Here is a 23,007-nt window from a genome sequence, read left to right as displayed (position 1 = left end):
TTAATTATTTTTTTATTTAATTTAATTTATTCATATTATTTTTTTATTTAATTATCAAACTTTCATAACACGAAATATTAAAATATCATTCGTACTATGAGAAATTTGTCTTGCAAGATTATCAAATATCTATATCTTATCAATTAGAATAATTTATTTTTGTTGGAAGTTTTCCACAACTTCATTATATATTACTCTAGTTTTTCTTTCTATAGGTTTTTCTCCTTCGATTTTTCTTTTTAATTGTTTTTTTAAAAGTTTGTCATTAATATTAATTTTTTATTTAGTTATCACAATTTCATGACATGAATTTCAAGTTTGACAAGTTAACCTGATTTGGTCGATTAACGTAATTGATTCAGTTTTTTTTCTTTTTTTAATTAGTTTTTTATTTCAATTTTATATTTTAATATTATAATTACAACTAAAAGATATCAATCTTTTACTGTGGATTGCATTATGCAAATCCATGATGAAAAGCGGGTGCCTTTTAGTTATGGTTTTTTTTCTTTTTAATTAATTTTTTTTGTTTAATTTAATTTGTTAATATTAATTTTTTTATTTAGTTATCACAATCTTATGATACAGATCTTATGTTTGACTGATTAACCTAATTTGGCAGGTTAAATCAATTAATTAAGTTTTTTTAATTAGTTTTTTCTTCTAATTTCATATTGTAATATCGATTTAATTGAAAAATCAATTTTATGATTTGTTTTGTTTAATTTTCATTAAATTATTGTAATCTTATAAGGAGATTTTATTGAACCCTTTCTCACAAAGCACTATTTACTAGAATAATGCTTTTCTTTATTTTTTTCTTTTCAATTAATTTTTTTGTTCAATATTTTTTTTATTTAGGTGTCATAATTTCATGATATAACCTTACTGTCAGACCCACATCTAAGATTTCTGGGTTTAGTATTACTGTTCAGCCTAAAAATTTTGAACTTGGTGTTGCAACCAGACCCATTTAAATTTGGGTAATGCAAGTTTAATGTTATTATTATTATCAATATTAAAAATATTATTATTTGTATTATAATGAATATTGCTAATATAATAATTAATAAATTTGAAAAAATAGTATTAGTTATAGTTTTTTTTTTTTGCTTTTTAATTAATCTTTTTTATCTAATTTGTTAATATTAATTTTTTTATTTAGTTATCACATTTTCATGACATAGATTATAGATTTAATGGATTAAACTAGTTAATTAAGATTTTTTCAAGTAATTCTTTTCTTCTAATTTTACTATTTAATATAAAATTAATTAAAAATTAAATTCACTATTTAATATAAAATTGATTAAGAATTAAACTTTATGATTTATTTTATTTATTTTTCATTAAATTATTATAATCTCACGAGAGAATTTTACTGCACCCCTCCTCGCAAAGCACACTATTCATTAGAATAGTGCTTTGCTTTGTTTTTTTCTTTAATTATTTGTTTTGTTTAATTTTATTTTGTAATGTTTTTTCTTTTATCTAGTTATTATTTTTTTATAATACAACCTTGCAATTAAATCTATATTTAAAATTTTTGGATCTAATATTATAGTTATATTCACTTAAATTTAGATCATGCAAGCTTAATATCATTATTAATATTATAAATATTATTCTTGAGTCAAGTATTGTAACTTGACCTAAAGTTATTAGGTATAATTTTGAAAAAAAATTAATATTAATAAATTTTAATTTTTTTATATTTTTTATGTAAAAAAAAAACCTCAGCAGAGCACGGGTACTGGTACTAACTATTATATACAACCAAACATTATATTATAAATTTAATAAAGTCCAAGCATAACCTATTGGTTATTCGAAGAGCTTTTTCTTGTCTGCTAGAGGAATTGTCGGCCTTGGTAGCCTTGACCGACATCAAGGTCCACGTGATAAATATTTTATTCAACCCCTTAGACTTTGAAAAGCAACCAGGACGCTCTAAACAAACAGGATCTTTCTCTACCGTTGATTTATCCTACAGGATCTAACGTGAGGAATTTATTTACACGGTCTACAATCTCCGCCATCGGATTCAGCTGAAACCAGGGGAGGGTTCTAAAATTAATAGAGTAAATTACTCTTTCAGTCCTTCTGTTTTTGACTCGGTTACAACTCAGTTCTTCTTACTTGAAAACACGTAACCCAATCCCCTAGACTCACTCTTGATTATTTTTTTTATCTTTTATTTTTGAAATCTCAATTTGACAATTTAAATTGAAAAGATTATTATCCACCTGGTCTCTTCACGCATGCATAACCTAACCTTGTTTAGAATTATAGTAATATTTGTGGTTTAAAATATGGGAAAGAAAGAAGGAAAGGCGCCGCCGTGCTGGTTTTCGTTTAAATTTTTCGAATCGCATTTTGCTTCCTCTGGCGTCGCCTTCGTGCTGGTTTTCGTTTTCGATTTGTCTTTTTCTGCCTCTGGCGTTCCTGCGCAGCTCGAAAGCTTTCTACCTTTCGCTTTCATTTCTTCTCTAGATCTTTCTAGAGCAATCCATCCATCGGCTTTCTCATTCATTCCTAGCATTGCTACTGCGTTTCTCTCTCGAAGGTACTTGTTTCTCTGCTCGTATTGCTATCGATCTTGTCGTCCTTTTGATCATCAATCTGTTCTGTTAGATTTTCCCCCGAAATGATCGATTGACTCGGTAAATAATTCGTTCTTTTTGCTTGGTAGATAGATACCGTTGCTCCACAGGAAAATTCTCTTATTTGTCGACTCGAAACTGCAACGCCAACACACTATTATGGCAAACGCATTGCAATTTTTGGCGTCTGTACAAGCTGCCTCCCCTGTTTTATCCAAGAGGATGCATGGCCTATCTTTACGGCACAGGCCGCCGCCGCCGCTTAATTATAATTTAGTGGCTACAAGTTTGGTACTGTCAAAAAGAAGTCGTAGAGCCTTGAAAGTGAGCTGTGAGGCAGCCAGTGTTGATCTACTTGAAACGAACAAAATCGATAATGAAGCCGAGAAGAAAATAACATGCGTAATGAAGTTCGGTGGTTCTTCGGTGGCGTCTGCCGAGAGAATGAGAGAAGTGGCAGAACTTATACTTAGCTTTCCAAATGAGAGGCCTGCCATTGTTCTTTCTGCCATGGGAAAGACCACTAACAAACTTTTGCTGGTATGCCTGCCTGCCTGTACTTTGATTTTCTGATGTTTTTATTTATTTTTCGCGGGGAAAAAAGTTTTAATATGGTCAACTTAATTATAGGCTGGAGAGAAGGCTGTTAGTTGCGGTGTTACTAATGTAGATAGTATTGAAGAGCTGAGTTTCATAAAGGAATTGCATAACCGGTGAGGATTTTGATTTTTGCTTCTTTTGTACTTTTATTATTGTTCCATGAACCATAAAATTCAATTGATATTATTCTATCATATCAGGACTGTGAAGGAACTGGAAGTAGACGAATCGGTTATTGCAAGTGAGTATCTGTTGGCGCTCATTTGTGGTTAATGCTTGAAACTTGGTTTGCAGCCGAAAAGTATCATGAAGTTCTTCTACTTTTTAGATAGATAGAATTATCGCTGTAATCTATAAACTATTATAGAGGCGGGAAGGGGGAATCGTAGAATCAAGTTGGACTTCTTATTACAAAGCCAGCGATGTTAGGACTCATACTATTTCCTTTATCAATTCTTTTGCAGAACACTTGGAGGAATTAGAGCAGCTGTTGAAGGGAATCGCTATGATGAAAGAGTTGACTCCACGCACTAAAGATTACCTTGTTTCTTTTGGGGAGTGCATGTCCACTAGGATTTTTGCTGCGTATATGAATAAAATTGGTGTAAAAGCTCGCCAAGTATGCAGTTCTCTTTCTTCTCTCCCTTTTTTCCTTTTTTAAACCATCATAATCTGACTGATTGTTGTCATTGCTTGTAAAGATTTCTTGCTGAGCTGCTTATTGAATCCACATGCCTACAATGACAACTTGATATTTTAAATCAAACATCTGCTGATCTCAGTAATCATTCAACCACGCTGAAAAACAGCAGCAGAATAATTTGTTTGGAGTCTACTCATACTTGGTTCCAATTTCTTTCAATTATAAACATAGTATAAGGTTTCAGATAGAGAACTTGGAGAGAGAAGAGGGAGACTGACAGACAGCTTGATAGGAATTTTATATGTTTTATGGATCAAATGGATGGTATTATCTATCATAAACAAAGGGGGTGCATGGGCAGCTAGTTTTAAATTTAAGATTTTCTCAGATTGTGTCATTTGACTATATGATTGGAAAGGCTTTAACAATCATGTGTTTAATGTGAATTCTTAATCCAGTATAACAAATTACCAATCATGGCAGCCTCATTTTTCAACACAAATAAAAATATGTAAATCAATTGTGTGCGCAATTAAAAGTTTCAAGGGTTTGCCATGTAATATGTTTATACTCTTCAGTGATTAAATTTTAATAGAATGAAATAAACCTTATATCTTTTGTTTCTTATTGGAACAATTGTACGTAGCAGTAATCAAGATAAAGAATCACCTGGACTATGGTAACTAGTTTTGGAAGAGGAGTGCAGCTATTGCTCAAAGCTGCTTAAAAACTTTTCTGATCTACTCGGATTTGTGGTATTATTATGCCATAAAAAATATCCAAATTGTTAATATATGATACTAGAGATGGATCAAAGATGACAGTAGATCTATAGTTTCCTCTCATGGAGATTTGTGTATTTTAAATGGAGAAAAGTGAAGATAAAAGTGCATTTCAGTATTCAGTCATTTTATAAATAACAAAACACCCATCGTGCTAGGATTTTACTGTGACATGAACACTATCCTGATGACAGCACTATAATATTTTGTATTTTCCCCTTCTGTTTCGCAGTATGATGCTTTCGAAATTGGTTTTATCACCACAGATGACTTCACAAATGCAGACATTCTGGAAGCAACTTATCCGGCTGTTGCAAAGAGTTTGCATGGAGACTGGATAAGTGATCCTGCAATTCCTATTGTTACCGGCTTTCTTGGAAAGGTCTTTCCCCTAGCTAATTGCTCAGAGGACACCTTGTTTGTGAAATTAATGAGCTCAGTTTTAGTAAGAGTTTCTGGATAGCTCATCATAGTGTTTTTTTGTATTTCTAATTGCAGGGATGGAGATCTTGTGCTATTACTACATTAGGTCGTGGTGGTAGTGATTTGACAGCCACAACCATTGGAAAAGCATTAGGTTTGAGTGAGATTCAGGTAATTGCAGACACTGGGAGTTTGCAATACATAGTGCAGCTCCAACGAATTTTTCCATAACTTCCCCTCCCAAATACAACAAATCGCATCAATATTAAGCCCTCCATTTGTTTATTTAGTCAGAGTTTATTAATTAATATAAAAAGCTAAAGAGAAAGCTGACCATTAAAAACACGAGATCCAGTAACCTGAACAACATTACAACACTGGTCATCTAGGAGACAAGTGATGGCTGAACTCACTAAAGTACCATTACAAGCATGCAGGAGACTGCTTTTTCTGGAAAATATAGAACCGTGCTGAATTTGATGGAAGCCTCTTGAATCTATTTCTGTAGAAATTACTTTTTTTTTTAATTGAAATCAGATTAATACTTTTATCTATTATAGGTGTGGAAGGATGTTGATGGTGTTTTGACATGTGATCCTAATATATATCCACATGCTGAACCTGTGCCATACTTGACATTTGATGAGGCAGCAGAACTAGCATATTTTGGCGCGCAGGTATCATAATTTAAATGTCCTATCCAAACCATACATGAGGAATGAATCTTTACACCTCCCTTTTTTTTGGCTTTGGGGGTGGGGGTGGTGTGTGGGGTGGATGAGCAAATTCTAGCGGAAGTAGAAACAGACAGCCTAAGCAAGCATGTCTTCTCTAACCTTTTTGTTTGTCTGTCTTTGCAGGTCTTGCATCCACAATCCATGAGGCCTGCCAGGGAGGCTGATATTCCTGTTAGGGTTAAAAATTCTTACAATCCGAATGCTCCTGGAACTCTTATCACCAGAGCAAGAGATATGAGTAAGGTTTGTGTTTGTTGATTTTAAATGATTGTAATGTGAAGAACTTAGAATAAAATTAATCTTTCTTTGTCCTAATTTCAGGCAGTGCTAACTAGCATTGTTTTGAAACGGAATGTTACTATGTTGGATATTGCTAGCACCCGCATGCTTGGCCAATTTGGTTTTCTTGCTAAGGTTAGCAGCCATAATTGGATTCTGATCCCTCTTTCCCTCAAATATGCCAGCTGTTGGTTTATTTTTCTCATTGCTATAAAATCTTATCCTTTCAGGTGTTTTCAACCTTTGAAGATTTGGGAATATCAGTGGATGTTGTAGCTACCAGCGAAGTCAGTATCTCCTTGACACTCGATCCATCAAAGCTTTGGAGTAGAGAGCTGATTCAGCAGGCAAGCATATGGTGGCTTTATTTTAGTTGTGATTTATATATTGGTATTATTCTCCAGCATGATATATTATTTGGCTCTACTCTTGGCATTCAATCTCATCTGTTGCTGTATTCCTCAAACAGGAACTAGACCATGTTGTTGAGGAGCTTGAGAAAATTGCCGTAGTCAATCTCCTGCAACATAGATCAATAATCTCTCTCATTGGGAATGTCCACAGGTCCTCTCTGATATTAGAGAAGGTGCTCCATTGCAGTTTTCTTTTCTTTTTTCCTCCTGTCCTCGAATTTCAAATCTATTTCAAGTATCATCTAGATTGCTTTTGTTCAGTGATGAGAATCCTGTCTCTTCTATTGGATCTTTTAGTTTTTGTCCCCCTCATTCTCTTGAAGTCTAACATGTCTAAAATGTTGGGTTACTGAATCATGGTAAATGCTTTGTTAAAATTGATAAAACCGAACCAGCAGCAACTTCAAAATAATGACCTTGTGGGAAAGGTAGATTTTTATAAAAATGCTTTTCAGTCATATATTTTTTTTAAAAAAATCTTATCTCGGCATAAATCTTACATGACCTGGAAGGAAGTTTCAAAGGACACTTGGTTGTTATATTTAAGCATAGTCTTATGCGACAACTTTTTTCTTAATATATTTTACAGCAGTGTTAGGAATGCTGTGGTGAAGGGTTTGAACCTCATTTTTCTATTTATTTGCCTCTTCATTTCTGTTAATTATTGGATTGATGTTATGGCAGGCCTTCCATGTTCTTCGTACTCTTGGAGTCAATGTTCAGATGATATCACAGGGTGCTTCGAAGGTATCACATCTCGACTATGATTTCCTTTGCATGTCTTTTTTAGTATGTAATGCACATTTTACAGCTTTAGAACCCAAGAATAGGTTTGTGAGCACCTCTCATACACATTATATTCCTTCAAAGGATCCAGGAGCTGCCTTATTAAGCATGGAGCTCGAATGCTTCTACGCAGTTTGATGATTGTCGTGATCAAGTAACTTGCCATTTTGGTTTTTCTTACCAGGTTAATATCTCATTAATTGTGAATGACGATGAAGCAGAACAGTGTGTCAAGAGTCTCCACAAAGCTTTCTTTGAAACTGACATCTCTGAATTAGAGTGGGAGTGTGTATCTGGTAATGGTTCTGCCTCAACATGATGAAGTCCTCATTGATTCTTTTTTCTATTAGATTTCTTAATTACAATGAGAATGTGTTGGCAATGTCCGTCTTAACGTGATCATGATCATTGATTTTCCTTTTTTAATCCTTTTGACCTAGATATTCATTCAATATCTGATTTTAAATAGATCAGGGAATTGTTTCCCTCCTAAGATTAAGATGTAGCCAATTTTGTACGTTGAATCCCTCCGGGGTTAATCTAGCCAAGTTTGGATCGAGTTTGATTAAGTTAATACATTGGATTAATTATATTTGATTAGATTTATATCTTTTTTGAATCAAATTAAAACTTGGACTAGATCCAAACTCTAAATTATGAAAATTTTGGGTCATTTTATTGTTCCGGACCGAGTTTAATAACTATTTCAAAATATATAAAATATCTACGAGAACGGCGCTATGGATTTATTTTTTGGCTTTTGTGATAGCCATCTAGCTGTTCTAGGATAGAAGGAAATATTTACCATGCAAATGTTAATTATAACTCATCGTTCATCATAATTAATTAATTAGTATCTATTAAAAGTAATTAAATAGGTTCTTGACCAATGTTGGCCATCCATGAATTAGCATTTTTTATATTCTTCAAATGCCTTGTATCCCAATCAATTCTTCCCATTTTACCTTTCTTTTTTCATCTTCATTTTTTTTTAAGAAAACAAATGACTTAATGATAGCTATCCACGCACAAATATAGAGATTAAAAATATAGTTTTTAAATTATCAAAGATTAATTAGTTAGTTTTGTTAATTATAAGGACCAAAGTGACAATTAACTTCAGACTAGGAGGAAATAATTATGGGACCAAAACATATCCATCACTCATTGCAGTGTCCATTAAAAGGAAATCATGTGAATAAAATGAATACATAGTGTTAGAATAGGTTAATGCCACATGAAATTTGAAGTTCAAGGAGTCAAGTTATTTTGTGCATGTGGTTGAATTGTAATTGCATTACGTTGAGTGGTTGGAATCATAGGATTCCTCATTCTATATCAACTGCTTTAGATAACATAACACGGTATCTTGTATATTTTTATGTTTTAAAAAATTTAAATTTAACGATATCTTGTATATTTTTATGTTTTAAAAACTTTAAATTTTTTATTTATTTATTTTAAATTATTTTTTTATGAATTTTCATATTATTTTGATGTGCTAATATAAAAAATAATTTTTTTAAAATAAAAAATATTATTTTAATATATTTTTTAATAAAAATTATTTTAAAAAACAATTACTATCACACTAATAAGCACCATATATATATATATATATATAGGCTGCACAACCCTAAACCCAAATTCTCATATCCAAAGCTCATCGCACTTAGTTAGAGCTGGAGCCTTCTAACTGGAGCCCTAAGGTTTGAAGTTGGACCTAGGAGATCCCACCATCTTAAGCTTATCATCCGGTGAATTTTAATTGTTTTTAAAGATGTTTTAAATATATTGATAATTTATTTTGTAATTTTTAATTAATTGTAAAATAATTCTTAGTCTTTACATAGATGATTTGTCATTGATAAAAAGAGATTATACCTTAATATGATATATTTTAGATTTTTAAAAAACATTTATTTTATTTTAAAATATTTCTATTTATTGAAAATAATCATATTTTAGAAGGTGTTTTCATTAAAAAGCCACAAATTATATAATAAAATAATGGGTTAGAACTTATAAATTTTATTTATATTTAAATTCATTTTGAGTTTGTAGCTGATTATAATTCATTTTGTAGTTAGAAGTGGAGTGATTAGTAATTAAAATTATATTTTTATCAAGGTTTTATATCATTATTTTGCACTTGAAGTATCAATCACTCCTCAACTAAATCATGTTTTGTTTTATAATAATAAGTCTGATATCATTAAATACATTTAATTTATGGTAAATATTTATTCTAAATACAGGCTTATCACATAAATAAAATGATTAATTGATGAGTTGAAGTACTGGAATTGAAAGGACAAAGAGAGGGTGAAGCTTATAAAAGAGATGTTGGTCTAGTCCAAACTGAAACACTGTTTGGTAATTGGATCATAATTGAAACTGTAGAACTTGGATTTAGATCTACTTTATATGGATGGAAAGTTAAGATACAGGCCTACAACATTCATAAGAAGGCAAACTCAATTCTGCTGTTTGGAAATCCAAATCTTAGCAACAATGAAGAAGTTCGAGTTTGTCCTATAGCCCAAACACTGTTCAATTTTCAGCTCATATCTCAAGTTGTAGAAGTCCAAATGACATTTTTTTTCTTTCTAGAAAGCTAAGACAATTTCTTAGAACTTTCATGAGTAAGGTTGGTTCAAATTCTAACGTTATCAATGATGTTTTGTTTAGATAAAAAGATAAAGATTGTCACCAAGTCAAGATATGGCCACCCACTTAACAATTAGTTATCAAATCAATAATTTAAAATTTTGGTATATAAAAGGAGGTATTTATCATGCATTTAGGTATCTTGGTTTTCAGATCAAGATCATGCTCTTTATTTCTGTATATTTTTGTAATGTTTAAATTTTATTTCATGTTATATTTTTCATTAATATATTGTTTATGCTTTTCATTTCCTTTCCTTTATTTAGTTAACTTTTATTTTATTTATATTTTATCTTGTTTATTTATGTTTCTCTTTTTCTTTATGTTTAGCTAAGTTTATTATGTTAAGGTGAAAATGTTACATTAATGGTGTAAGAATAAGTATAGTGTAAACTTAACATGGACTTTAATATTTGATACTAACACGTTTTGTATTGTTATCTTATTCACTTTTAATACTTTGCTTGTTAAATGGTCACTATAGATTTATCTTGTATAACCCTTGGTACAACAAATACTTGATACTTTCATAGCATATACCATATGGTATAACCGATACCTGTTCTATGAAAGGAACTTGATTTGTTGTTAACATAAGTAATAATCATGAATGCCTGACAATATTTATAAGTATTAGCATTACTTGAATAAAATAACAAATGTAATCATGTTAATAATTTATAATCTGATTGGAACATCATTTGTGTGTAATTTCCAGTTGAATAATAAGAGTTTATACTATACTTGTTTGAAATACTATTAGTGAATCCTTTAACATTAACATTTGTTTTTATCATTGTTTAATCTTCCATATCAAAGTTATCATCAACTTCCTTTTCTTCTTTATTATTACTATTACTATTGTTAATACCACTATTGTTATTGTTGTTGTTGTTGTATTATTGTTATTTATAATTTATACAATTAATCTTTTTGTGGTTCAACCTTGATCTTGCCGGGTTATTTATTACTTCAACACTCTTGCACTTGGAAGCAAATATCAATCTTTTAATCATGTCATGGAGTTATTAAGGAGGTTTCTATATCTTTTTTTTTTCATGTGTTTTTTAGGTGAAAAATAGGTTCAAAGTTGGGTTTTGGGATTCAAATTTCTTAGGTCCTAATTTTTTCGATCATTGAATATAGTCAAAATTTATTTTAATAAAGTAAACATTATTTATCTAAATAAATGATGTATTATTTATTTATTTGTTTTTCTTTTAAAAGTAAGCAAACAATGTCATCTACTTGAGTTAAAAAAGCACACGGACTTGGATTTTTGAGTTCATGGGTGGATGTAGATTCTTATTTTTTTAGAATTAGGTCATGGGTTTCACCGTCTAAAAAGCTCAAGAGTTTAAACTTGATAATGTTTGCTTTTTTTTCCTTCTCTCTCTCTCCTAAATTAATTTTTTTTAACATTCTAAATTAAATTCTTTTTGAAATAAAACAATTACAATGATAGTTTAAAAATCACATGATGATACCTTGCATTTCAAATAAGAAAGTTCTAAGGTTTTAATAGTAATGTTGATAATTATTTTATATATAATTATATGTGAAACTAATATGTATATTTGCTTTTTAAAAAATCTCTCATAAATATTTAATGATACTTAAACAAATTTTTTTATTATAATTTTTTTAAATTAACTATTTCTTTATTTTTATATTCAATACTTTAAAATTATCAAAATATAATTTTTTATTTCTTTTCTATTTGAACTTATTTTTCAAAGTCTTTATCAAAAACCATACTATTAGTAAAATAATAATTATATATATTAAAAAAGAAACAAATAAACAAAAAAAAAATTTAGCTAGAGAAAGTTTTTAAAAAGATTTATAGAAAAAAATAGTTTAATCGAATTGACCACAACAATTTCTTAAAAATAATTAATTATAACTTTTTGAAACTTTTTCATGTAAAAAATGCATTGTTTCTTAATTTGTTATGAAAATAATTATGTTTTCATGTATTATATAAATTAACTTATGTACACATACCAAAATTTTATTTTATAATACAAATTTTAAAATTAAAGAAATAAAAATTAATAGCATAAAGACTACCGTGGGAATAACACCTTCCATGTTATGGTATTTCGGACACCACCTAGAATTCGTTTCAGACAACCCGGTCCCATGAATAGCCAGACCCGAATCCGCCCCGTTTTATAAAATATCCAAACCCGTAACCTCCCCGGATAAAGTATAAAACCAAAACACACCACATTCTCTCATTAGGGTTTCAGAAAAAAAAACAGCAGCCATGGCTTGCACGATAGACTTACGCTTCCTTGACGAAGGCTTCGGCGGCAAGACGTACAAGCGTAAACGCGAACATGAAGCGCTTCAACTACTCACCACCGAAACCACAACCGCCGATGCATCGATGGAGATCGACGCACCACCGGCAAAGCGATCGGCAATACCTTCAACGGATAATCCAGACAAACCGGTAGCCGTGGGAAAGCCAACATACGATGGGGTCATCGCAGGGAAGGTGTCTGGACGGAAGTGGAAACAACCGAGGAAACAGAGAGCGTCGGCGAAGCAAGTGAGCAAGAAGGGCACGAGTTTCGAGGAGAGGCAGAAGGAGAAGGAGATAAAGAAAGCATACAGAGAGAGGAAGAATGAGTTGAAGGAGGAGATTAGGAAGAATAAGGTGGAGAAGAGGAAGATGAGAGAAGAGAGAGAGAAGAGGAAGCAGGAGAATATATTGAGGTCTGGTACTAAGTTGCAGAAGATCACTAACCCTAAAACTCTCAAGAAGATTGCTAAGTCTAAGGATAGGAAGTTGCTTAAGGTTGTTCCTGACGAGCTTGTTAACAAGAAGAAGAAGAATGCTAACAAGAACGATTAGGGTTATTTTTTTCTTCTGAGTTTTATGCTAGTCTTTTCCTGCTGTTTATGTTTTTATCTTATATTCAATGTAAGAATCTTTTTTTTTTTGTTTTTTCTGGAGAGTTTTGGTGTTCAAATCTAATGTGGGCATTCAATGAAAATGCTTATTGTATCCTAAAGATTTGGAAATGGCAACACAGTCAAATTCTTGCTTGCTTCAATGGTTTTCTTTAGGTTTTTTACTGTGGATAACAATGCATAGAGAGTTGAGGATGACAGAATTCTGTATACAATTGAATTAACAATGTTTCCAGTCCTTAACAAAAGAGTGAGTGAGTGTAAAAGAAGGCAAGGTTTGAACCCATGCTGGCATTTTCTGGTTTAACAACATTACATGAGAAGAGAGTGAGCGAGAAGGCAGCATCAAGCACCATTATGCAGGAAGGCCGATTCTTGGTTGGCAAACTCGGTGGGTTTCAATGGGGTCGGTTCCCAATTTCCCCTTGACTGTGCACCTGGGCCTAGTGGCCCTGTGATTGCCAAAAAATAGGGCGGCAACATCAGTTGTCGTCACGACATCAGCTCAGGTTGTCGGTCCTTTCTGAATGCTGACTTTCTTCAATACAAAGTAATAGATAGCAAATCCTGTGTTCGTATGTATAATCCATTTCTTCTTTCTCAAAAGAGGCTGCAAGGATTGGTAAAAAGCAACGCGATGTAGATGGATTTTTTGCCAAGAGCTGCACCTTCCAGAAGAATCTGTTCACTCTTCAGCTATAACATTGCTCGTGCAATCTTGGAGAAAGGAAAGTTGAGCCTCCCTAAGTTTACGCCCTCAGCATTTACCAATAATCCCCGCAAGAGCAAGACCCATCTCTAAAATGATGGAACCTGTTTGAATCCCTGACTGTAATTTCCCTTCCAACTATTTTTGAGATCACCTTGATCGCAGCATGGCAGTCTGTACAAGCTCGCAAGTTCTTCATCACTAGGATTGGTGATCCCTCTGGAGTATTGATTAATGCGAATGCTATTGCTAAGCGTTCACTGTGATATTTAAGAGAGTCAATTTTGCTTTCTTTATCCACGTTCTGGTGGGCACAACTGATATCAGGATCGTACCCTTCCTTTTCCATTTGCTCTGCCAACATTTCAATCTTTCGTAGGATTTCTAACTGCTGTGGGTGTTTGTCATCATTTGCAGAAAAAACATGGACCTTATGTTTAATTTCAACCCAACTATACGCGGGAAGCTTACGGACTCCTCGATTCCTCATTGCCTTCTTCACTTTAACTACACTGTCCCATTGACCAGCTTCTGCAAAGATATTGGACATGGTGACATAAGGGGCAGCATCTCTAAGCACCTTCATATTAAAAAGTTGACCAGCTGCTTTTTGAGCCAGCGCATAGTTCTTATGAATCCTACACGAGTTCAAAACGGATGTCCACACGATCTCATCCGGTTCAAATGGCATCTGACCCATGAGCTTCTCTGCTTCATCAAATCGTCCACTCCGACACAATGCATCGACCATGGCCGTGTAGTGTTCTCTCTTAGGAGCTAGATTATAGACACCAGTCATGTCATTGAAGTATTTCAATCCTTCTTCAACTAATCTGCAGTGGCTGCAAGCAGTTAAAATGCAAAGGAAGCTAATTGAATCAGGTTGATAACCTGACATAATCATCTCTTCGAAAGATTTAAGTGTGCCCTTGCCATCTCCATTTTGTGCATATGCCGACAATAAAGCGTTCCAAGTGACCACGTTCCTTTCTGACATTTCTTCAAAAGTTTTAATTGCATCTTCAATAGAGGCACAGTTTGCATACATGTCCACCAGCGCACATCCTGAATAAACATTCACGAAACCTGATCTGATTACGCAAGAATGTAACTGTTTCCCCAGTAAAATTGAAGCCAGATTAGCAGAGGCTTTTAAGACACAGGCAAAAGTAGCCTGGTCAGCAGTTACATTAGCTCTGCGCATCTCATAAAACAGTTTCAGGCCATTTTCATGGAGTCCTCTCTGAACATTAGCTGAAATCATGGCTGTCCAAGGAACTGTGCTTCTACTGCTCAGTCTCACAAATATCCTGTCAGCTTCCTCAAATTTGCCACACTTAGCATACATGTCAACCAAAGAATTTGAAACGCGAAAATCTGGATCAGCCATTGAAACAATGACCTGGGCATGAAGTTGCCGACCCATTTGCAAATCTAATGAACTTGCAGCTATGCTTAACATGGTTGGAAAAGGGAAATTCTTACGATCAAAAGTTGTAAACTGAAGCTCCTGAAAAAGATCAATCGATTCTTTTACTTTTCCGACCCAAGCATATGCTGTGATGATCACGTTGTAAGAAACACCATCCAACTCCGGCATCTCATTAAAAAGCTTTCTCACTTCATTCACACAATCATGTTTTGAGTAAAAATCAAGGAACGCATTCCCCACAAACACATTCCTAATAAAACTGGTCTTCGCAACAAAACCATGGATTTGTTGCCCAAATGCTGTGTCATCTAACCCTATACTGGCACTTATAACTGCTGCAAAAGTAAAATCGGAAGGCTTGAAACCTATATTTTGCATTTCCACAAAAAGCTTAATCGCTTCTTCATTCAACCCATTGTTTGCATACCCTGTTATCATCACATTAAAAGAAACAGAATCCCATCCACACATTTCCAAAAAGATCCGACGAGCTGAATCTAGGCCACCTGTTTTAAAATAAGAATCAAGCAGTGTATTGCAAACTCTATGGTTCAGATGGTGACCAAGTTTGACAATCTGGGCATGAGCCTGATATAATTCTTTGGCCACTTCGAGGTCATTGCACCCAGTTAAAAGAGTTATATAGGTGACATGATCAGGCTGAGAACCGGACCTATGCATCTTAGCAAAAAGCTTAAACGCATCTCCAAAACGATTACTCTTCGAATACGCACCAATCATAGTTGTCCATGCGACTACAGTGCGTTCGTCCGTATCGTCAAAAATTCTTCTAGCAACTGTAAGATTTCCCGATTTGACGTATCCAGATATAATAATGTCTATGGAGAATGAGTTTCTGTTAGGCATTTGATCAAGCAATTGGCGTGCTTGACATAACTGCCCTCTTTCGGAAAGATCCTTTATCATGAAATTGAAGCGACTCGTGATGGGGTCGAAACCCGTTTTGACGATTCTGGCATCAATGCAGGTCTGGAGAGTTTGACGTGAAGAGGCTGCATGTAGGGTTTTGAGTTGATTTGCCCTGAATGGTGGTGCTTTCACTTTCATGGAAGAACAAAAGAAGAAAGGAAGAGCTATTCTCGCCGTGTCCTCTTAATTCAACGGTTGCAAGGGATTATTATTTCATTCAGAAATTAACATTAAAATTAAATGAAGTTAAATTAAAAAAAATAAAAATAAACTTGTGGATACTTGCATGGTGAATTGAAAAATTTGCCTTTCATTAACAAAGCTAAATAACTTGATTTAGGGGAATATAGTCTTTTACACATGTGCTTTTTTACTTTTTTTTTTTAAATTATTTTCTTGATTTATTTGAGTTTTTTCAATTTATGCTTAATGTTTTATTTGATTTAATTTTTACATTTGATTTTGATTTTGATTTTTTAATTAATATTTTTTATCCTTTTATTTATTTATTTATTTTATCCTTTAATATTCTATTTAACTTTTTATCTAATTTTCATCTTTATTTTTTTATTGTTATTTTTTTCTTAATTTATTTTCCATTTAAATTCTAATTATTTTCTTTCATTTATTTTTCATATAATATTTAGTTTTTATTATTTTTATTATTAATTTTTTATAATTAAAAATTATACTTTATTATTTTTTTATATTTATTTTTTATGAAGTAATTTTAATATCATGACCCAATCTTTCAATTTAAAAAATTAATCTAGTTTAAGTTTATTAATAAAGAATGATTTGTTATCCTTTAAGTTTTGTAATTTGATATTTTTTTTATGAAGTTATTATTTTTATTTTATATATTAGATTAGAAGTTAATTAAGTTAATTTAAATAATTTATTTAATTTAATTTTTTTATAAAATTAACTTTGTTTTTTTAAAGCTTCGATTTTAAGTTGAATTAAAAAAAAAAAACTCTACGAAACCTAAAAACTTAATGCACCCGACTAATTAAGCTCAATTCCAATATATATTTTAAAAATACTATTTTAATATAAATTATTACTGTAGACCGATTAACTCCAAAAAAGATTTCCATGAGACCCTGAACTAGTTGACCAGCTAAAGCTAAAAAATGGCTTGGTTTAGCTGCTGATGGTTGCTTGTTTCTCTTCAAATGTCTGTCACAGCGCGATCCCAAAATCAGTAGAAGAAGAAGAAGAGAAGAGAGAATGGGAGGAGGTGTCTTTTACTACATATTCTCGTCAGCAGGACTGATTGCACTAGCGCTCTACCATCTCATCTCCACCACCACCACCTACCTCAAATCTCCACACGCTTACATCGCCAAACCCTACTACCCTTTCTCCTCCTCCCATCGCTTTAAATACCTCCAGCTTTACCTCCTAGTCCTCTGCCTCCTCGTTGCCTTTGCTCACCAAACCCTAGTTTCCTCCGACTCCGACCCGCTACTCAAGGGGAGTACACCTGTCCACCGCTTCACCTCTCTCCAATCCGCCGCCGTCCTCTTCCTCTTCCTCATCCTCTCCCTTTCTCTCCTCATCTCCGACTCCACTTCCCTCCTCCCTCTCCCTTCCGATCTCTTCTTCGCCCTCGCCTCCGCCGTCTTCTTCCTCCAGTCCTCATCCTCCGCCTCCTCCGCCTCTGTCCAGACCTCCGATCTCCAAGCCAAATGCGACTCCGTCTCCGCCCAAATCTCCGCCCTTGCCGCCCTCCTCTGCCTGATCCTCGCTTGCCAGCCTAGAATGTTCGTTGCGGATGTGGGATTGGGCGGGGCTGTTTGCTTGCAGGGACTCTGGATGCTCCAGACAGGACTCTCGCTTTACGTGGACGCGTTTATTCCTGATGGTTGCCACAAATTGCTGGATGTGGTGAGAGGTGTGGAGGGATCGACGAAGTGTGAGTTGGAGGATTCTAGATTGAGAGCGGTGGCTATTTTGGATCTGGTTTTTGTGGTCCATGTCATGTTTGTGGTGCTCATTGTTATGGTTACTTATGGTGTTATTGCTAAGAGTTATGGGGTTCGAAGATTAGGGGGATCATACGAGGCTTTGCCTACTGCTGCTTCTTCAGTTGCTGATTCTTCTTCTAATCATATTCAAATGAAGGCCTTGACAGGCACGCAGGCCTGATCTTTGGTTAGTTCATTCTTTCTTTCCTTCTATTTTGATATGAGACGATGATGATGGTTATGCTACTTGGGAACTCAAGAAGAAAGAAAGTCATTGTATCACTTCTTTTTACATTTTACGTTGATTGATTGAATGAGACATTGTAACCTCCTGAAACTCGACCAGTTTTTGTGCATACAAACCCTTTTGCTTTTTTATTCGGTAGCTCTGTTTTGTTCTATCCAATTGTGTTGATTTTTGAATATTTGTGTGTGTTTCTTGATTTATTACTTGGTTAGCATGCCTTTCTTTGACTATACTCAAGTCTTCTTCCGTAGATTTTACTCGGTGTTTTAAGGTTCGAGTAAGCGAAACTTGTTTCTGTTATCCAGATATCCAGCTGTTGCTCCTGCATTTTTCTTTTCCTGCCCAAGATTGCATTTGTAACAATGAGTAAGCTGATAGGCACACTATTGAGATTTTGAGATTGGTGGTTGCCAGATTATGAACCATGTTGTATCCCTTGAATGTAACTTTATAGAGCAGGCAATGCAGAATGAAATACTTGGGATGACGCATTGATAATTGATGCTGCTGCCTTCCTGCACTCTTTGTGTACTTGGCATCTTAAATTTAATGATATGATATAAAAGAACTATGACTTGTTGGTATCACAATAGTATCTGCTAGGTTGTTATATGATCATTACAGAATTTTATTGTCCCAGGATCAACATAGGCATGTCATAAAGTCTTTCAAGAAACTGATAGAATTCTCATGCTGGTGTGGTGGTTTCTAGGTTGTGATCAGGGCAGAGATTTTCAAGGCTGAATACAAATGCAATAGATTACATAATATCAGCTTGTAGTGAGTACTAGCGTTTCCTTGTGATATTGACCCTGTTAAAGGACTGTTGAATTGGTTGTCTTTCTATGTTTCCCTCTACGGCCACCATTATTTTTGAAGGCAGGGTCGTTTTCTTGTAGCTATGTTTGCTCTCTGAGTTGAAGGCGCCAAGTCTCTATCATTCTCGTTTGGAGTACATTCTTGGTGCTTCCTTGGGGCCAACTGATGGATAGCTACCTTCCTATATAGACTTGTTATTTTTATCTTTTGGAAGAACTTAGACTCTTGAATTTCTTGAAGATCTTTGGGTGTTCTATCATCATATGATCCATTACTACTTTATTATCACTCCTTAAGATTACCAACTGGGGAACAGTTCACTTTTGGCGTAACTAGCTGAATCAATATATCCTTCCAGAGAGCCAATAGAATGAGGAGAACGGTTGTTTGAGTGACTTGTCTAATTTCTCTATGATTTCTTGCTTCCTCATACTTTAATTTGTGGACAAATTGGGCAGTTAGCATAGAAAAAAAAATAAAAAATGCTTCAATTAACATGGTAGGAAAAAGATTTGGTGAGATAACCTTTCCACTTTTGAATGTCGTGGTCTTGAACCACAACATCTAATTGATGTCACACAACCATGAAATTTACAAAAGCTTAATTGATGTCGTTGTTCCAAACCACAACATCAATTAAATTCTGTGGTAAACAACTATTGAAGAAAGGACTGGAGTGTTTAGCTATGGGAAGGAGATGTTGGTCTGAGTTCTTGAGGGCTAAGACAGGGTAGAGGTCGGGGCAGGGACAATGCTCATGAACATGTGGAGTGTGGAGTGAATCGTGGTTTGTAAATAATGTCTAAAAGGTTGTTGATTTCTGTCACCACCACTCAGAAAAGTGGAGGCAGGGAAGAGTTCATCACATATCATTCTAATCATCTCCTTGTCTTCATCCATCCTCCGTGTTGAAAACGTGTTGGGTATGAGAAAGGTTAGAAGCGTGGGCTTGTTATTTTTAAGGAAGAAAAAGTTTATTTTGTTTTATTTTGTGTTTTAAAAGTATTTAAAAAAAATTAAATTTTTTTAATTTTTTGAATTAATGTTTAGTTTTGGTGTTTTTAGATTATTTAAATATGTTAATATCAATAATGATTTTAAAAAAATAAAAAAATATTATTTTAATATATTTTCAAGTAAAGAATATTTCGAAAATTTTCTATAATTATATTCTCAAACAATGTTATTTTTTAGGATGGAAAAAACTTGTAAGGATGGAAATTTATTTGATTTTGAGGTTTAGAATTGCAATACCAATTAAATTTTTGTTTTGAATAGTAATATTTATTAAGTATTTTCTATCTAAAGTGTGATATTTAATAAAAGTCATGTTTATCAAAGGTGACAAGGTGAAAATGTATTATTTCACCAAATTCTTTTAATTATTATGTTAATTAAAAAAAAACCTTAATTTGTTTAATTTCCTCGCAAGATGTAGGGGCGTACGAGACAAAAATGTAACATGTTTGGTCAGCATAAACGGAGACAGCGAAACTTAATTTTGTCTGTCCCAGTACAGAAATTGCTTATATTATTTCTAAAATTACAAGTCATGTCCATCAAGGTCATTGATTCTGCACGGGTTGTTTTTAACCATTGTATTTGAGGAAACAAAAATTGGATAAAACAACTTTGAAAGTAAAGAAAATGTTCAGATATTTTAAATGATCTTTTTAATAAAAAAAATTTAAATATTGATTTTATAATTTAATTGATTTGTTAAGTTTAAAGTAACTTGAATAATTAGTAAAAATACATTTTAACTAAAAATATTAATTAAAAAAATTCAAGTTAATTTACGTTAACTTATTAAATTCGCAACTTGAGTTATGAAACCATGATAATTTTATATAAATCATATCAAAATAAATTATATATGAAGGTCAATTTCTAATTAACTTAAAATTGAAAAAAATAATCAATTAAAAAAACAAAAAAAATATGAGTTAACTTGAGTTAATTTATCAAATTCATTACTTGAGTTATGAGATTGTGATAACTCTATAAAAAATAAATTGAAACAAATTATAAAGTTTAATTTTTAATTAACCTAACGTTAAAGAAATAAATTAAAAAAAAATAAAAAATATAAAAAAACAACCTGAGTTAACTCAAATTAATTCACCAAACGTATAATCTAGGTTAAAGAAATAATTACAAAATAAAACAACAAATACAAAAATGAGTAATAACTTCTAGTAAAGACCGATATAATTCAATTCAATGTTTTATTCGTTAGGATTTGATTATGTCATAGCTCTATAATAATTATTAATTTAGATTAAGTTTATAGTTGGATGAACTACATTGTTGATATTGACCCTAAAAAGAAAACGAAAGGTACAGTAATTCGTGAACAACAAGCCATTGTATTGTAAAAATTGAATAGGTTTGATTTATAATCATTGGGCCCTCCTAATCTAAAATGATCTATTAAATTCATCAAGTTATTTCAAAGGATCAAAACAACCAGTTATTAAAGGAATTCCTTATTGGCTCTATGTAAAATATTCATTTGGACAAGGGCTTTCAAATATATTATAAGCTAGACTTGTGTTAAGAATAACCAACCTGCAATGAATAGGAACGTATAATAATACTATGAATGACCCAATATCAAATACCAGTAATAATATCAGTAAAAGAATGTTTTCATGTGCTTCTAGATATAAAATTAAGATAAATTCATAAAAAGCAAATAAAAAAACATATTAATGCGTCTATTCGACTCTCCCTATTACATGTTGACTAATTGTTTTTCTAACACATAATGTGTAGGTGTTATTAACCTGTTTTTTGATATTGAATAAAAAATATAATCGTAAATCAAAACATCGATGTTAGAGTGTGTAGGTGTTATTAACACGTTTGTTGATATTGAGTAAAAAATATAACGGTGAATCAAAAAGTCAATATTTACATATAATCAACTATAATAAATATCATATGTGTTAATAAATATATATAAGATCTCAAACTAATTTTTAATGTAGTAAAAGAATAGAACAATGTTGTAATTATTACAATGAAATACCATTTTCTTAATCTTTGCATGATAAGTTTTCAAAAAAAAAAAGTAAAGACAAAAAGAAAAAAAATTACAAAAAATAAAGATAAGAAAAAGAATGGTGATAAATAAACTAAGTATAAAATGATAAGAATACCAAATATAAAAAGAAAAAAAACTTGTTTTCTAAAAAAATAAAAATGATAACATAATTTTTCCATTACTACAGAAAAAAATTAGAAAAATTTATAATTATATGTATAGTTTTCTATTTTTCTATTTTTAGTCCTTGTAATTTTAGAATTTTATATTTTAACCATAAACTTTATATTTTAATGTTTTAATCCCTAGATATTGAGATGAAAAAGAGAGAGATTTTAGACATTCACATTTTAATTAAAAAAATATTGATCTTGATGTTAATTGGTTTATTTTAAAAAAGAGAGTTCAATTAAAGTGATTTTTACCCTTTAATCATGTTGAAAAAAATAAATCAAGGTCCATACTTTTTGTTTATTTTGTTTTTTTTATTCTTAATTAAAGATTGTTTTGGGAATTTAAATGAGCTTATTAGAGTATCTACGATGTTTTGGAGTTTTTTTTTTTTTTATATATATATATATATAAAGTTGAAATTTAAGTTGTAGGGGTTGGAAATTCATGTTATTAATTAAATAAATTCATCAAAACAAGAAAAAAAACACATAAATAAGAAATGGGGATTTTGACTAAATAAATAAATTATTTTCTCCAAAGTCTTAATCTCTTAAACTCTTTCAAATATTTATTTTATTTGCTGCAAAATTAAATAAAAATCAACTTTAAAAATAATCTCAATACCTCTATTTTATCTTCTATTAAATAGTATATATTATCATGAACTAGCAAGATACTTTGTAATCAAAACTTATAAAACTTTTTAATGTATATATATCTTTTACTTTTTACTAAATAAATCAACTTTCAGCTCTAGTCTTTAATTAACATTAATAATTTTTTATATAATTTATTAATTTATATATTTTTTAA

The 23,007-nt window shown here is 32.0% G+C and overlaps 4 protein-coding genes across 10 annotated transcripts; 3 read left to right on the top strand and 1 right to left on the bottom strand.

The window, feature by feature from the left end:
- Positions 1-2,319: 2,319 nt before the first annotated feature.
- Positions 2,320-7,828, top strand: LOC105125834 (aspartokinase 2, chloroplastic). Of its 3 annotated transcripts, none has more exons than XM_011026474.1 (14): positions 2,320-2,566; positions 2,697-3,143; positions 3,234-3,316; positions 3,404-3,444; positions 3,668-3,822; positions 4,861-5,010; positions 5,127-5,222; positions 5,612-5,728; positions 5,912-6,031; positions 6,110-6,202; positions 6,298-6,420; positions 6,537-6,653; positions 7,165-7,227; positions 7,451-7,828. In XM_011026474.1, the coding sequence occupies exons 2-14, from the start codon at positions 2,763-2,765 to the stop codon at positions 7,583-7,585; spliced, it is 1,674 nt and encodes a 557-aa protein (XP_011024776.1). In that variant the 5' UTR covers positions 2,320-2,566; positions 2,697-2,762; the 3' UTR covers positions 7,586-7,828. The 3 variants fall into 3 exon arrangements, with proteins under 3 accessions (XP_011024776.1, XP_011024777.1, XP_011024774.1); XM_011026475.1 differs by having other exon boundaries at positions 2,693-3,143; positions 6,298-6,414; XM_011026472.1 differs by having other exon boundaries at positions 2,693-3,143.
- Positions 7,829-12,069: 4,241 nt separating this feature from the next.
- LOC105125832 (protein PXR1-like) lies at positions 12,070-13,000 on the top strand. The gene has a single exon (XM_011026470.1). It carries the CDS (start codon positions 12,209-12,211, stop codon positions 12,800-12,802), a length of 594 nt encoding a protein of 197 aa, XP_011024772.1. The 5' UTR covers positions 12,070-12,208; the 3' UTR covers positions 12,803-13,000.
- Positions 12,881-16,202, bottom strand: LOC105125833 (Pentatricopeptide repeat (PPR) superfamily protein). The gene has a single exon (XM_011026471.1). It carries the CDS (start codon positions 16,068-16,070, stop codon positions 13,626-13,628), a length of 2,445 nt encoding a protein of 814 aa, XP_011024773.1. The 5' UTR covers positions 16,071-16,202; the 3' UTR covers positions 12,881-13,625.
- Positions 16,203-17,026: 824 nt separating this feature from the next.
- On the top strand, positions 17,027-19,230 carry LOC105125830 (plant viral-response family protein (DUF716)). 5 transcript variants are annotated; one of them, XM_011026468.1, is made up of 2 exons: positions 17,027-18,092; positions 18,865-19,230. In XM_011026468.1, exon 1 carries the CDS (start codon positions 17,166-17,168, stop codon positions 18,084-18,086), a length of 921 nt encoding a protein of 306 aa, XP_011024770.1. In that variant the 5' UTR covers positions 17,027-17,165; the 3' UTR covers positions 18,087-18,092; positions 18,865-19,230. The 5 variants fall into 5 exon arrangements, with proteins under 5 accessions (XP_011024770.1, XP_011024768.1, XP_011024771.1 ...); XM_011026466.1 differs by having other exon boundaries at positions 18,793-18,879; XM_011026469.1 differs by lacking the exon at positions 18,865-19,230 and adding an exon at positions 18,777-18,795.
- The last annotated feature ends 3,777 nt before the right edge of the window (positions 19,231-23,007 follow it).

Source organism: Populus euphratica, unplaced genomic scaffold (genome assembly GCF_000495115.2).
Source record: "Populus euphratica unplaced genomic scaffold, PopEup_1.0 scaffold58.1, whole genome shotgun sequence".
Lineage (NCBI taxonomy): Eukaryota > Viridiplantae > Streptophyta > Magnoliopsida > Malpighiales > Salicaceae > Populus > Populus euphratica.
This window is presented reverse-complemented; position numbering and strand designations above follow the sequence as displayed.

Excerpts from the sequence above, each read along its gene's own strand:
- LOC105125834 (XM_011026474.1), top strand. The coding sequence starts at position 2,763 with ATGGCAAACGCATTGCAATTTTTGGCGTCTGTACAAGCTGCCTCCCCT. Across the intron at positions 3,144-3,233 it reads CCACTAACAAACTTTTGCTG|GCTGGAGAGAAGGCTGTTAG; the intron begins GTATGCCTGCCT and ends ACTTAATTATAG. Across the intron at positions 3,823-4,860 it reads TTGGTGTAAAAGCTCGCCAA|TATGATGCTTTCGAAATTGG; the intron begins GTATGCAGTTCT and ends TCTGTTTCGCAG.
- LOC105125832 (XM_011026470.1), top strand. The coding sequence starts at position 12,209 with ATGGCTTGCACGATAGACTTACGCTTCCTTGACGAAGGCTTCGGCGGC.
- LOC105125833 (XM_011026471.1), bottom strand. The coding sequence starts at position 16,070 with ATGAAAGTGAAAGCACCACCATTCAGGGCAAATCAACTCAAAACCCTA.
- LOC105125830 (XM_011026468.1), top strand. The coding sequence starts at position 17,166 with ATGGGAGGAGGTGTCTTTTACTACATATTCTCGTCAGCAGGACTGATT.